The sequence below is a fragment of the Eschrichtius robustus genome, chromosome 1 (genome assembly GCF_028021215.1).
Source record: "Eschrichtius robustus isolate mEscRob2 chromosome 1, mEscRob2.pri, whole genome shotgun sequence".
Lineage (NCBI taxonomy): Eukaryota > Metazoa > Chordata > Mammalia > Artiodactyla > Eschrichtiidae > Eschrichtius > Eschrichtius robustus.
In genome coordinates, this window is record NC_090824.1 from 185,406,191 (window position 1) to 185,422,125 (window position 15,935).

Sequence of the window (15,935 nt, forward strand, 5' to 3'; positions counted from 1 at the left end):
ATATCTTCCCCATGCCAAACTTCCACCACCACCACACAGTGAAAGACTGAAGTGTCTCTCAATTGAGAGGCTAAATGACACCAGAAAAAAGACGTACAAATTCTATAATAGGGCAGTGCCAAGAAAAGGAGGCTTGTTGCCTTAAAATGTAGCCCATTAGTCAACCAGTTCAGCCCATGCTAGAGACCCAGTGATGATCTTTTCAGGGCTTTACTCTTAACACCTAGAAAGCTAAGAATAACCAAATGTAGAGGAAAGATGCTAATATAAAAGACAGATAAAACTAAGAAATCAAAAGATTCAAGTAGAAAAATGGAATTCATATGAAACAGAAACAGTGTGGGGAATCTAAAGAAAAATGTTTAATTCTATTTAATGTGCTCAGAGAGTTAGGAAATATATTATACCCAGTGTCTATAAAAAATAAATAATTAGAGAAAAAAGAGCTTAAAGAAATTTAAAATATCTCTCAGAATTTTAAAACATTAATAAAAATGTTGGCAGATAAAGGCAGAGAATTCTCCTAAAAAATAGAATATAAAGACAAAATATGTGATAAAAATAAGAAAATTTAAGGATCAATTCAGAAGGTTAGTATCTAAAAAATAAGAGTTTCAGAAAGAAAGAACAGAGAAAATAAAGTAGGAAGAGAATTGTAAAAGAAATAATGCAAAAACTTCCCCAGATTGGTGAAGTGTCAGGTACAGTGAGTGAAAAAAGAACCCTACAGAGACTCTCCATGGGGGAAGTTCAGAAAACCTGGGGATGACAACACTCTCCATGAACGTAACAGTTCACATACAAAGAATGAGGAATAATCCGAGAAACACTGGAAACTAGAAGAGAATGGAGGGATCCAGAAGACAATACATCTTCTGGCTTATTTATTAGGTAACATGATGTTCAAAACTGAGTTCCAAACTAAAAATTGAATATGAGAGTAGTATTTCAAACAAAAGATCTCAAAAAATGAACATCCCACATAGTCTGTGCCCTTGCAAAATGAAGGAGGAAACCAAGGAAGAGGAGGAAATGGGATCCAGGACACCGGGGTGATGTTCAAGAGAAGTCCCAGGAAAGTCCCTGGAAAGCAGGTCTAGAGAGTAAGCAGTCCAGGTTGGCCCAAAGAATCAACCCAAAGGGGATTTTGGAAGTCTCCAAAAGAAATAGTGTATTAATAGTCTGTCTGATATTTTAATCTAGTGGAAAATTGTATTTAGAAGTTATTGGAGAGATTAAGGATCAGCCATAAAGCCTAGAAAACTTAGCAAATTAAAATAAATTGGATAATTAGCTCCAGGAAAAAAGCAAAAAAAAAAAAAAGTAAACGGATGGTTAATTTTCATACACTATTGGCTCAGCAGTTAACAGCAATATTTATGTAGTAATAATATTATAAACCCTGAATATGGATTTAATTATATGGAGTGGTGGAGGGAGGGCTCCAAGAGGCAGTGAGTAAGGAGCTGCTGGTTTTATAACACAATGAAATTTTTAGCTATAACAATAAAATAGATAAATCAAAAACCACCACATATGTGTATCATTAATAAAAATAGAGGTTCACACTAGAAGAAACAGTTAAGGAGATTGAAAGTATTTGTCTTAGGAGCTTAAGACTTTTAGTGCAACTTGAGTTTTTGAACCATATGCATGCAATACTGTAATGAAAATATAAATATAACAAAATCCCCCTGATCTCACACACACACACACACACACACACACACACACATATACACACACTAACCCTAACCGTAACCCCAACTGTTTGAGGTCATATTTATGACCTCAAATGAGCACTCAGCACTGCTTGAACATGCTGTTATATGTTTCTAGGTTGAGTGCTTTTTGAGTCAGAAATTACTCCAGTTTCACGCATTTTCCTCTCTTCCTCAAGCCCCCCACCCCAAAGTACCATCTCTGCCAATTAATTACCCTCAAATTTCTTTATAAGATTTGTTAGCGGAGAACTCCCAAGTCTTTCCATCAGCAAATGACCCATTCTTATCCATATCCTCTCTCAGAAAAGACCCTGTTCCCCATGGGCTCTGGAGCCCATTCCTTCTCCACACCCCAAGAATTTCATCACCCCCCCCTCTCTCTATCAGACAGAAACCTCTCCATATCTACTGAATTATCAACAAACATGCTCTGTAGCTATACCCTTAAAAAAGAGAAGACAACACAACCCTCACTTGTTCCCACTTGCTATTCCAGGTCCAATAAATCCATCTTATCCTCTTCAAAGTGTTGTCCACGCTCACTGTCTCCAACTTGGTCCTTCCATTGGCACTGCAACCTCTCTAATTCCACCATAAACGTAGTTACTGATATATTTGCTTATTGCCTTTCTCTACAACCCCCTCCCTCAATAAAATGTACACTTTGTGAGGGCAGGACTTTGGCTTTTATGGTGCTATCCCAACACTTTGGACATAGCACCTGGCCCTCAATAAATATCTTCAAACAAATGAATTAAGTATCAAATCTTTGTTTCAAAACAACACAATGATTTTTTTAAATTTATTTATTTATTTATTTTATTTATGGCTGTGTTGGGTCTTCATTTCTGTGCGAGGGCTTTCTCTAGTTGCGGCAAGGGGGGGCCACTCTTCATCGCGGTGCGCGGGCCTCTCACTATCGCGGCCTCCCTTGTTGCAGAGCACAGGCTCCAGACGCGCAGGCTCAGTAATTGCGGCTCACGGGCCCAGTCGCTCCGCGGCATGTGGGATCTTCCCAGACCAGGGCTCGAACACCGTGTCCCCTGCATTGGCAGGCAGATTCTCAACCACCGCGCCACCAGGGAAGCCCAACACAATGATTTTTAAAAAGATATTTTAGTGCATAATATATGGTACACAATATTGGACATACAGCGTGACAATTACTTGAATACTTTTTTTAAAAACATTTGATTTAATACAAATATGCAATGCAAATCAAATGAAAAGACGTATTTAATTATTTTGCACTAATCTGTGTTTATATTATGTATATGTAAATATAACATCCCACTAAAATAGTTAAATATTTAGTAATGTAATCACAACCAATACATGCTACATGTCAGTTCTAATTGCTTAAAAATTCCATTTTTAGTGCATGTTTATTTCCTTGCAAATGTAGTAACGTGCTCAGAAATAATTTAAACTATATATATTTTTAAAATCTAACGGGAAATGCTTATTGCTCTGTGGATGGGGTGTCACAAAATCATCTAATATCGGGATTTATTGTAACAGAAACTGTTGAAACCTAAGGAGAGGTGAGGCAACATCTCTTTGGTAATGATCCATCAGCATCACCAGCTTGTTCTTGCCCTGACTTTTTCTTTTTTCCAATTTCTCCTGCTATGTACCTAGAGTATCCCAAGCCAGGTGGTTAACGACCTATTATCCTTAAAATTTATGAGATTTTCACAAGGTGAAATAGCCTCTAACAGAGTCATTTTTCTTCCGTTGCCAGCTGCACCACCCTATTCTTATTCAGAGGTTCCGCCCACAGAGGCGGTCATCCAGAGCTCCATCCTCACCAGGTGTTACACATGAAGGACCATCATTCTTCATTATGTCTAAGGGTGTGAAGTTTTAAGAGATCATCACATACTCTAACAACAAAGATATATAAACAATGGAAATATATGTGTTTGTGTAATAATTTTTTTCTGTATTGTATTTGGGGATTTTTGCATATCTTTGAGTGAGATCGATCTATGATTTTGTGGGTGTGCTATACTTGATTTATGTAGCAGAGATATGTAACTTTATGGAACAAATTAGTTAACCTTCCTTTTTCATATGTTTAGAAGGGAATTAGAAATTTTATAAATTTCTAATTACAAATCTTATAAAGAAATTTGAGGGTAAGTAATTGGCAGAGATAATTAGCTGGGAATTATCTGTTTATTAAACATTTGAGAGAATTCACCAGTAAATTGATCTAAACCAGGAAATATGTTAGGAGATTTTTCATTAATAACAGAATGGTTCTATTGTTATTATCCATTTTCTATGTTTAGAAGAGTTTATATAACATGAGGATTATTTATTCATTAACAACTTTAGAAAGTTCATCAGTATAGTGATTCAGAGATAGAAACTTTATTGAAAGGAACCTGTGGATAATTTAGAACAATAGGTTCTTCTACTATTTTTACTTCTCTCTCACAGGGTCCTCTGCTTCTTGTACAAATTGATTTGCCTTTTACCCATGAGTTAAAACTACATACCCAGTGAAAAGCAAGTGTTTAATAAATCTTACAGCACAATGTACTCTTATATTCAGATTGCTGGTAATTTATTTAGGATTTTGGCATCTATAAGTGACATTGCTCCCAGGTTTTCTTCTGTGTATAATATTTTTTGAGGTTCTGTTACCAGACAAGCATTAGATCTCTGAAGTAAATTGGGTAGCTTTTTATTCTCTGAAACGGCACATAAAGCATGAGAATTACCTTTTCTCGAAACTTGGAGAGGACAAAACAGCCAAATAGCCTGGTCTTGAAGCAGTTTTTAAGGCTTTTTCAATATCGTATGTGTTATTGAACTACTCTAGATTTCTACTGCTTACATTAATTGTATAATTTATAGTATCATTGCAAAATCATTCATTTCATTGAGGTTTTCAAGTTTCTGTTTATAGAGCTTAGTATATAAATATGTATGTATATACACATAATACATAAATAAATTTATTTTATATACATTATATATAATCTATATATATTTACACTTACAAATATATGTTAAATATACACACATGTATAATATATATGCTTGTGTGTGCATGTGTGCATTAAATTTGAATAGTAACAAGTGCAATGAAGAAAAATCATTAGGGTAAGCAGGTTGCTAGGAAGGGACGGGGAAGGGATGATGGCAGTGATGTATTTTAGATAAACTTGCTGATTAAGGCCTCTCTGAGAAGGTGTAATTTGAGTCAAGATCACAATTCCATGAAAGTTCAAGCTATTCCAAGATTTGGGCACACTACTTAACTGTCAGGAAAAGCAGAAAACATGAAGTCCCCGAGGCAAGAACAAGCTTAGTGTGTTTAGGGAAGAGCATTACCAGACAACATGTGGTCTAATAGATTATGATGCACCTAGAACAAGGCCTAGCATACAGAAGGTGTTCAATAATTACTCACTGAGCAAAGAGTGCAGGGTTTAGACTTTTTTCTCAGTTGACTGGAAAGTCATTAGAAGATTCTTTGTTTTGTACTGAGCAAGTAGAGGGCCTTGTTACTTCACCAAAAGGTCAAAGTGAGTCCTAAACACCCGTGGATTCTCACCCTGGGCTTTGTGAGTACTCTGGTTAGTGGACGTTCCTTCCAGAGGCTGACAATTCATTGTCTGTTCTTTCTAATTTTCAGCCTTAGCATCTTGTGTGTTTTCGTATGTATTTCAAAGCACATATATTCAATGAAGGAGAGAAAACAAGAATAAAGCCTTGCTGGAATTAAGTCACAATCTATGTTTTAAAGGAAAATTCTTTCACACTTCATAGGATGACAGGAGAAAAAGTTCAGAAACCTATTTCTTGCTAGTTTACACTCCACAGCAAAACTTTAATGCCTTTATCTTCTTCATCTTAGAACAAGACTGGTTTCTATTGACTTGCAGCCATTTTCAGTTGCCCAGTTTGTGAATTATTTAGTTTCTTTTCTATTTCTTCTTTCTTTTTGCCCCCTTCCATCCAACTCCAGGGAAATAATGCTTCATAACAGTTGCGAAAAAAAGCAGAAGTGGGAAGCTCAAAACATCAATTTCGGGAGTTTTCTGGGGGTTTTTTAGTGTCACATCAGCTATCTGTATGAGCAAAAGGGAAAAAGAAGGACAATTTTTATCTGCTTTATTTCATCTCTGAAGTAGTTAAAGTTGTTTCTATTGTAATCATTTGAAATAACATGAATGTGCTTCCTTCCTACATTTGCAATTCTGTGCAACTTGACTACCAATCCAAGTGGAAATAGCAGTAAAAGACACACAGGAGCATGTGATTTGTATTTTCAAGTAATCATCCCCTAAGGACAAAATCTGATCATATATACGCTGCTTTTTTTGTTAGGAAATGGAATATAGTAAGAATTTTACAAATATTCATATGGTGCAATGACAAGAACATAGGCGAAGCAGTTTCGAGAACCTGAATTCACCACTTACAAAACCATTGCTCTCTGAGCTTCCATTTCCTCTCTGTACATTGGGAACGATAACACTTAACCTCAAGGGGTGTTCTAAGGCAGTGGTTCTCAAAGTGTGGCCTCAGACCAGCAGAGTCAGTGTCACCTAAAAAATTGTTAGAAATGGAATTCTGGAGTCACCTCAGACTTACTGAATCAGAAACTCTGTGGATGGGCCAGCAATCTGTTTTAGCAAACATTCCAGGTGATTCTGTTACATACTAAGGTTGTAAATGACTGTTACCATGGTTAAACAAGATACCATTTGGACTATTTGGACTTTAATTAAAATGAAAGTGCTTTGATAACTGTAACACTTTATCCACTTAACTGCCATTATTGTGATGACTGTGAATATTTTCAGTAAATATCTATGAGCAGGATTGTGCTCATTGGAGCATACAAGAGTATAACAGGTATAGTCTTTACCTTAGAAAAATTTATAGTCTAGAAAAATTTGTAAGGAAACCGACAATTAACAGTACTGTGTGTTAAGTGCTGTCATGGGAGTTTGCAGAGTGTCCCAGAACCAAAGATGGTCCATTTAATTTAGGCGGGAGCATAAAGAAGGCTTCCAGGGGGACATGTTATTTGGTCTGTGTCCTTAAGGATAAATATGAGTTGGCTAGATTGATAAGAAGTGAAGCCATCTTCCAGCTAATGAGAATGGGTGTCCTAGAAAGTCCTAGGAGTGTGAAAGAGTATCTTAAGTGAAGGGGTTTCAAATAAGAGTAAAGGGTGTGTGAGCAAAGGGAGAACTGAGATCGAACCTGCTGTGCCATCAAGAGGCCCTATTGGAGTAGAGCCTCTGTATGAAACCACTTCATCCAGACAGGATTCTCACAGCTGTGTAAACGCAGTGAAGGCATAGAATCGGGGAAGTTACATGATGTGACATCAGTCTGTAGGCAGGAAACCCAGTTACGGACCTGTTACAGCACTGGAGCCATGAGGGCCTTTGGCCATGTGGCCAAAGCAGGATGGGGCAGGAGGATGTATGTATGAGATGTCTAGCAGGTAAATTGATGAAATTTTGGTGATTGAGATGATGAAGTGGAGAATGGATATGGGGATTCAGAAACTTTTAAACTTATACATCTTTTTTTTTTAAACATAAAATTCTTATCTCTTTCTGATGCTTGGAATGTCATATTTCAAAATAAGATTAAGATTCCCTTTAAAGGGTTTCATAATTGTTAGGAAAAATGCAATCCAGTGTGTTCTCCCCATTATCCTGAATCAGTAAAAAGGATTGGATCAGGTCAGCTAATTAAAATCTAAAGTTAAATATTCAAATATCAACATGCTATGAAATAACTGACAAATAAAATTTGTCTTTTGTTACTTTACACTTATTTGAACAATTCAAGTAGTTTAAAAAGGACAGAGTAAACCCTCTGCTGCTTCCCACCAAATTAATCCATGAACACATTCTTAGAAAATGTGTGGCTCCTCATTTGTTTTTCCTGGCAATGAGACAGATGAACTGGGACCTGCACACAAATGACAGAAAGGATGGGAGATCTTTTTGTTCCAGGTGTTAGTAATGAATGGGTGTTCCCAAGCACACCCAGAAATAAGTTGTTATTTTATTATAACTCCTCACTTATTACCTACTAGTAGCAGAAGACCTGTTAGAAGTTAGGAAAGATTAGGGTGTTGGCTCTGGCTGAAAGAGTCTAATCACATTTTATTTCTCCCTTTCTCCTGTTTGTGTTAAGAAAACAGGCCCTTGTGCATGGATAGAGTGGGAAGTTTATCTTTCTCTTTCAAGAGGGCTCTACCTAATACTTCTATATGTTATAAAATATGCTGCAGCTAATTAGTCAAGGAGGAAATTAGTCCAAGCAAATTAATCACTGGTACTCAATGTGGAATTTCAGTGCTTTGTGACTCAGAGATTATTTAGTGGCTTCTCCTGCTTTCTTGTTTTCTGTTAAAATGAATTCATCCATGACAACAAGGATGGCCCATTAGGGGCTACCTCAATTGTCCCACTCCCCTTCTGCTGGCACAGGCTCAGCCTAGGGATCAGAAAGTACTCGGTCTGAGCTGATGCTTTCATGCAAAGTTGGGACGGCACTACTTTCTCCCCCTTGGAGTACTTCCGACGGGTAGAAACCACAGAGGATGGGGCGGGGCGGGGTTGGGGGGAAGAAATGTTCATCACAAGCAGCGAGCATCCTAAACACCTGCTTTTCCTTCCCCTCCCTGTATAACTGGCTCAAGAACCTCCAGGCATATTCAGATGTAAAAATGCTTTTTAAATGGCATAATTAATAAGTCATGAAAACAGAAGCTGTGGCAATGTCTTTTCACTGCTCCCTAAGTCTTACTGATGCTCAGGCAGGGATGGAGACAGGGCAGTTGTCAGATGCCAGCTCCCTGGAGGGCCAGTATGTTAGGGCAGGGAATGGTCAGGACCATGATTTACACCAGAAAGCAAAAGGCTGGGTATCAAAGAGCCTGACACAGATAACACTTTACAGTTAACAATGTACTTTCACATGCATTGTTTTATTTAATTCTCCTACACATCTTGTTAGGTAAGTTGTAATTCTTACTGTTTATAAATAGGAAACTGAAGTGATTTGACTCTCCTAAAGCCACATAGCTAGAAAGTGGCAGAGTCTAGCCTGAAATCCAGGTGCCCTGACTCTCATTACTTACTCTTTTCCCAGCTCTACATCTGCCTCCCCTACACCTAGATGTTTCCAAGGTAAAGCTTAATGTGATAAATGGGAGTTTTCAGACCATGAGGCTCAGGAATATCCCCACTGTTTCTCTCCTAACAGACAAAAATTGCGAAGTTGACTGCTATTATAAACAACTATATTCCAACTTTAGGAAGACCATGGGAAGCAAAACCGTGTAGTGAACAGAGCATAACACGAGAGCCAGAGATGTAGTTTAAAGTCTAGTTCAGAGTGTACCTCTGGTGACTTACTGCTCAACCACTCTGGGCCTTTATTTCCTCAACTATGAAATGGGGAAATAACTCGTATCTTGTAACATTAGTGTTTCACAAGTAATACATTAAAGCATTTAGAATATTGTTTAGCACACAGCAGGTGTTCAATTCAATCTCTATGGGGCTTAGTATATTGTAGTTTTTCTGAAGCATGAATGTCATTGTAGGATGATATTGGTTTCTATAAACAAAAATGATACTCATGATTTTAATAATCATAACGTGTTGCTGTAAACATCCCTAATAAAAAGAAAAACAAGTCTACTGCTCTAATGCTAAATGATAAATCTAATCTGGACTATATTCAAAATGCATGCTCCTTATGAAGGGATTTTCCTTCTACAGACATAAAAAAACTATAAAATTAGAGTAAGTATGGCTAAAAAAATATACTGCAGTAAAGAATTGGGAAATCCAGAGGTTAGTTTAGCATCCCATTAATAATCTGAACATAATTCAAACATATCTCTCGAGATCCCATCAGTCATAGATGATTTCTATATACTTAGAAATCTTATACTTCTTATACTTTTTCTCTGAAACATTGTTATATAATACATACATAAATTTATAATGCTTTGGAATAAATATAACTTAATATATCACCTGTTCCGTTCATGTCTAGTTGAGACTACACATTTTTTCACTCTCTGGCTCTGGAAAAATAGATTCTTGAAGCTATTTTTTTCATCTTCTTCTTTAGCACTTTTCTTTACCTTTCTTATACTTCATATATTTTATTTTCTGCTTTGTCTCTTACTTATTTTTAAATGTGTTTTTTATCTCCCAAGTTTATGCTCCTACAAATTCTCAAGCATGTCTTGCCCATCCTTTTTATATCTAGCAGACCACCTTGTACATAGTAGACATTCAATAAATATTTTTTGAATAAAGGATTATTGATTTAATGAGGAGAACTTCAGGGATCAAAATGAAAGAGTAGGAAAACTGGTTTTGTGTGTGTGCTCGTAATAGAAGACCAAACTCAAACTGGCTCAGACAATTAAAGAATTTATTGACTCATGTATCTAAAAAGTCTAAACCCAGAGCAGGCTTGAAACAGGAATGGATTGAAAAGTTTTCAATGCCATTAAGTTTGTTCCTCCATTTCTCCATGATTTCCTAGGCTCTGTCTTCCTGTTTGTTTTATCCTCAGGCTTGCTTTTGTAACAAAATGGTAGCTTCACAGGGCTATACTCTTCCTTTTTTACATCAGAGTTGGGCAGAGGACATTTCTTACCACAAATATCCATCAATATGCACCCACTGGTGACAAAATTCTTACTGGACAAACTTACGTCCATGTCTCTCTATGAACCAATCACTGTTGATTAGGAATGCATTGGACAGGGTCCTGAGGCAAAAGACTACACCAAGGAAAATGAGGTTAACTCTAGAGGTCAGGTTGTGGTTCCATCCCAACCAAACCATAGAAATGCTTATGATTTGGTGGAGGGAAGGGAAGGAGCGTGGGTGGTTAAATGAATCTGGGGGATAATTAAGTGGTAGTGTGAACTTCCATCATTCTAAAAATAAGGCTGAAATTCTCCAGTGTTAGACTTACACTCATCAGGTATATGAAATAAGTGATAAAACACACAGCCTCAGATTAGCTCAGAATAAATCAAATTTTCCTTAAAAGCTTTTTCTTATGGGTGCTTTCTGAATAAAAACAAGTCACTTTCTTCCCTTTTGTCAAGTTATCAGTTAATTTTTTTTCATTAAACCGATTCTTATGACTCATTATGAAAAAGACCTGCAAAATAATTTCATCACATCTAACATTTCCTTTTTCCTGACATTAAAACAAAACGAACATGCATTCTAATTTAGACTGAGGTATCCTAGTCTTTAGCACAAATATTATAAAATGTTTATCGTCCTTATGGATCCTTTTGGATTACACAAGAGGTGGAATCACCATTGCATTTGATCTTGTTTAATCATAAAATAGCTAAAACATTACCTAAAAAGCGCTATCTAGTCCTTAATTGTCAAGCAAATAAGGTGAATCTCATTGCCCCATTCTCTTAGGGACCTCACTCTTGGCACCAATTATGCAGCACTCCCCACACCCACCGGACTCTAACAGCCACCCAGCTTTCCCACTGCTGTGGCTGGAATGGCCACTGGGACTGGTCTGCTCTGGTTGGCTGGCGTCCACTTAGCCAAAGCACACCCAGTTCTTCCCAATATCTCATCCACTTACCCCATCTGATTTCTCCCCACAAGAGCCTTCGCCCTTCACCCCCAACAACTATAATATTACCCAACACGCTACTACTAAAAACAACAATCTTTGCATTATCTCTTCAGGAAAAGTCAGTCTCTTATTTTTCCTTTGGTATGCTAATATTGCTGATTTGCTAAGGAGAAATAAATAGTTGAGTGAAATGTCTACGCTTCCCTACCCAGATTGCCTGTGAAAAGTAATAGAGAAGATGACTAGCCTTTTCTTTTTAAAACGTCTCAATGATCTTTAATACAGATCTGTGGTCACCTTGGAGGAGATGAGTCCACCAAACTGTAGAGCAGACAGGATGCTCAATTTTCACTTCTAGCTTGCAGTCCTCAGGGAGATGGGACCAGAGAAACTCCTTTCACTGCCATTGGTCAAAGCGAAAGGAACTTCAGTGTGCCAATTCTAGCATACCATCACTGCAGGTCTCCGTGTTCCAAGACAAGCATTGAGGACCCACCCCATTCAGGAAGATTTTAAAGGAGTCCAGGCAAAATGTGAAGGACTTACATGCAGATTCACATTGCCAACCTGAGAACTGATAAGGAATACATATTAAGGTTTATGAGAATAAAAAACAATTACTCCAATCTTAAACATTCTAATTTATTTTAATTTGAATGTCAGAGACATCAAAAACAATCAAATTATCTTAAATTTCTACTTTTTAAAGAGTATTTACTAAGGAAAGAAGGCATTCTTATGGGCCTCCTTGAACCACTAAGCTTTTTATATTTAGACAAGCTATTGCTTTTTTGAAGAAATTGCTATTGGTCATCCAGATTTTCAAATTCAAAAGAGAGACTGAGAAAAAAAAAATTAACTGTGTGCTGAAGAAGCATTGCTTCTAACACACCACTTCTAAGCACACACATTGAAAAGCTAGTTTTTAAACCTATTTTATAGCATGTACCATGAATTTGGCAGGAAATTCAACCAAACCCTTCTTAATTTGTATCCTGTTATTTTTGGTAAACAAGAATGTATACATAAGCTTTCACATTCATATGCAAACACATTCCACCAGAGAAGTTCTGACACATTCACTGCTTAGAAATAAACCTCGTCTCCCTTTGAGGCACAAGCTAGCCTCCAATTCTGAACTTTCTGAAGGCCATCCATATCAGAGGAGATGTCCCTAGTGTTACAAGTTTCATCACGTATGTCCCTAAATATAGCAGAGGTAGTGAAATCCTCTAGGACTGATGGTATATCCAATTTGATCCTTAACCTGATTCCAAATCTATGAACTTGAAGGATCATCCCCTTGTAACGAGAAATAAAAATACTGATTTATATTTATGTTAATCTATAATTTGAATATTCTCTACTGGTATCTGAAAGAACTGAAATCCATTCACTGTTGAAAAATGTGCTAGCTTTTGAGTTTGAGTCAAATGAAAAAGTAAAGTAATATTTGACACTGGTGAAAAGTGAAGTCAATTCTTGAAAACAAGAAATTAGCCTTGTTCTCACCTTATAGATAAAGAAATCAAGTCCCCACCTTACAGATAAAGTTAAGAAGGGAATAAATATTAAAAAAAAATCATCTTACACAATAATGTAAGAATACAATTTAATTATCTTTTTGCTTTGGTTTAACATTTTTGGTTTCATATCAAAGTTACCCACATTCCTGGTATCTCACTGTTTATTGACATTCATCATTTTATTCCATGACAATACTGCTAAAATATGTTCCCACTTCTTTTTTTGCCAACTATTACATTTTATCTCATTTCCAGATGTGGACAAGGATGGAAGGGAAATCGTTGCCATATCAAGGTTAACCCTCCCATTGCTGATTTCACGGACACTCAGAACAGTAGGTTACATTGTGACCACAGTCACTTGAGTTTTGGAGTCTCTAATATTTTTCACTGAATATTTACATTTTTCATTGGTTTGAAATTCCAGATATATGGACCCTCCTGGGTATTGGATTAGCTTTCCTGACGACTCATATAACAGTAGCGGTCTTGTGTTTTCTTGCCAAGAGAAAAGTACCAGTAAGGTAAGTGATGCCTTTGATTGCTGTGGCAGACCAATTTTCTGAAACATTTCATTTGCTATATTTTCTTTCACCCCATATTACATACTGGTAACTTTAGTTTTCCATACTTTATGGATTTATTTTTCTGGGTAGAAAGCAAGAGCTACTTAATGATAATCACTCTTGTTTTAAATAAGAAGCATTAAGTTTACTTTTCCAATTATGTTAGGAACATTTTTGATGACACCAGAAAACAGAATCCGACATTCTCCCCAAATTAAAAGGGCATGAGGCGATGGATGTCCCACTTTCTGGTAGTGCCTGGGGAAGGCAGCAGAACTGCCAAAGGGATCCTTTCTTGACTTGCTTAGGGAGGCTGGCTCTAAGCACCAGTGTTCCAGACCAAGACTCCCATGTTCTAGCCAACATACAGAACAGAGGCCAAGAGCTGCTGCACCTGGAGGACCTCTGTGGGCTGGGCTCATGCATAACTAAGACCTCACAACCTACAGTGCCCTTCAGGACCCTGGGGCTTCCTACCCAATACCCATCTTCCCATCACCTGTATGGGAAACACATCACCCCAATAATGAAAGCGATTGACTTTCCCATAACCTGAACAAGGTAAGGGCTAAGAATAAGATTTAATGAAATTTTTTAATGGATCTTTATTGGAGTATAAATGCTTCACAATACTGTGTTAGTTTCTGTTGTACAACAAAATGAATCAGCCATATGCATACATATATCCCCATATCCCCTCCCTCTCGAGCCTCCCTCCCACCCTCCCTATCCCACGTCTCTAGGTCATTGCAAAGCACCGAGCTGATCTCCCTGTGCTATGCTGCTGCTTCCCACTAGCTATCTATTTTACATGTGGTAGTGTATATATGTCAGTGCTACTCTCTCACTTCGTCCCAGCTTACCCTTCCCCCTCCCCATGTCCTCAAGTCCATTCTCTACGTCTGTGTCTTTATTCCTGTCCTGCCCCTAGGTTCATCAGTACCATTTTTTTTTTTTTTTAGATTCCAAATACATGTGTTAGCATACGGTATTTGTTTTTCTCTTTATGACTTACTTCACTCTATTGCAGACTCTAGGTCCATCCACCTCACTACAAATAACTCAATTTCACTTCTTTTTATGGCTGAGTAATATTCCATTGTATATATGTGCCACATCTTCTTTATCCATTCATCTGTCGATGGACACTTAGGTTGCTTCCATGTCCTGGCTATTGTAAATAGTGTTGCAATGAACATTGTGGTACATGACTCTTTTTGAATTATGGTTTTCTCAGGGTATATGCCCAGTAGTGGGATTGCTGGGTCATATGGTAGTTCTATTTTTAGTTTTTTAAGGAACCTCCATAGTGATTGTATCAATTTACATTCCCACCAACAGTGCAGGAGGGTTCCTTTTTCACCACACCCTTTCCAGTATTTATGGTTTCTAGATTTTTTGATAATGGCCATTCTGACTGGTGTGAGGTGATACCTCACTGTAGTTTTGATTTGCATGTCTCTAATAATTAGTGATGTTGAGCATCTTTTCATGTGCATGTTGGCCATCTGTATGTCTTCTTTGGTGAAATGTCTATTTAGGTCTTCTGCCCATTTTTTAATTGAACTGTTTTTTTGTTTTTTTTTTTTTTTAATTTATTTATTTACTTATGGCTGTGTTGGGTCTTCGTTTCTGTGCGAGGGCTTTCTCTAGTTGTGGTAGGCGGGGGCCACTCTTCATCGCTGTGCACGGGCCTCTCACTATCGCGGCCTCTCTTGTTGCGGAGCACAGGCTCCAGACGCGCAGGCTCAGTAATTGTAGCTCACGGGCCCAGTTGCTCCGCGGCATGTGGGATCTTCCCAGACCAGGGCTCGAACCCGTGTCCCCTGCATTGGCAGGCAGATTCCCAACCACTGCGCCACCAGGGAAGCCCTGAACTGTTTTTTTGATATTGAGCTCCATGAGCTCTTTGTATATTTTGGAGATTAATCCTTTGTCCATTGTTTCATTTGCAGATATTTTCTCCCATTCTGAGGGTTGTCTTTTCGTCTTGTTTATGGTTACCTTTGCTGTGCAAAAGCTTTGAAGTTTCATTAGGTCCCATTTGTTTATATTTCCATTACTCTAGGAGGTGGGTCAAAAAAGATCTTGCTGTGGTTTATGTCAAAGAGTGTTTTTCCTATGTTTTCTCTAAGAGTTTTATAGTGTCTGGTCTTACATTTAGGTCTTTAATCCATTTGGAGTTTATTTTTATGTATGGTGTTAGGTAGTGTTCTAATTTCATTCTTTTACATGTAGCTGTCCAGTTTTCCCAGCACCACTTACTGAAGAGGCTGTTTTTTCTCCATTGTATGTCCTTGCCTCCTTTAAATGCATCATCTCTTGCACACCTGAGTTTGTGGTCAGAGATTTAGATTTGCTGCAGATCACTGTGTCACAGAGCACTGGATAACTGCATTTTCGTTGGTGCCAACTTGTATGTGCTCCCACTTGAATTCTCCTCAGATGTCCAGTCTGCAATCATGTTAATTAGCAGACACCAA

At 37.6% G+C, this 15,935-nt stretch overlaps 1 protein-coding gene across 1 annotated transcript in view; it reads left to right on the forward strand.

Moving 5' to 3' along the window:
• MALRD1 (MAM and LDL receptor class A domain containing 1) overlaps positions 1 to 15,935 on the forward strand; it is a 620,077-nt gene that overhangs the window by 576,212 nt on the left and 27,930 nt on the right. Inside the window, exons 38-39 of the mRNA XM_068545334.1 lie at positions 13,142 to 13,221; positions 13,314 to 13,410. Coding sequence (XP_068401435.1) covers positions 13,142 to 13,221; positions 13,314 to 13,410 — 177 coding nt within the window. The remainder of the gene's footprint in view (positions 1 to 13,141; positions 13,222 to 13,313; positions 13,411 to 15,935) is intronic.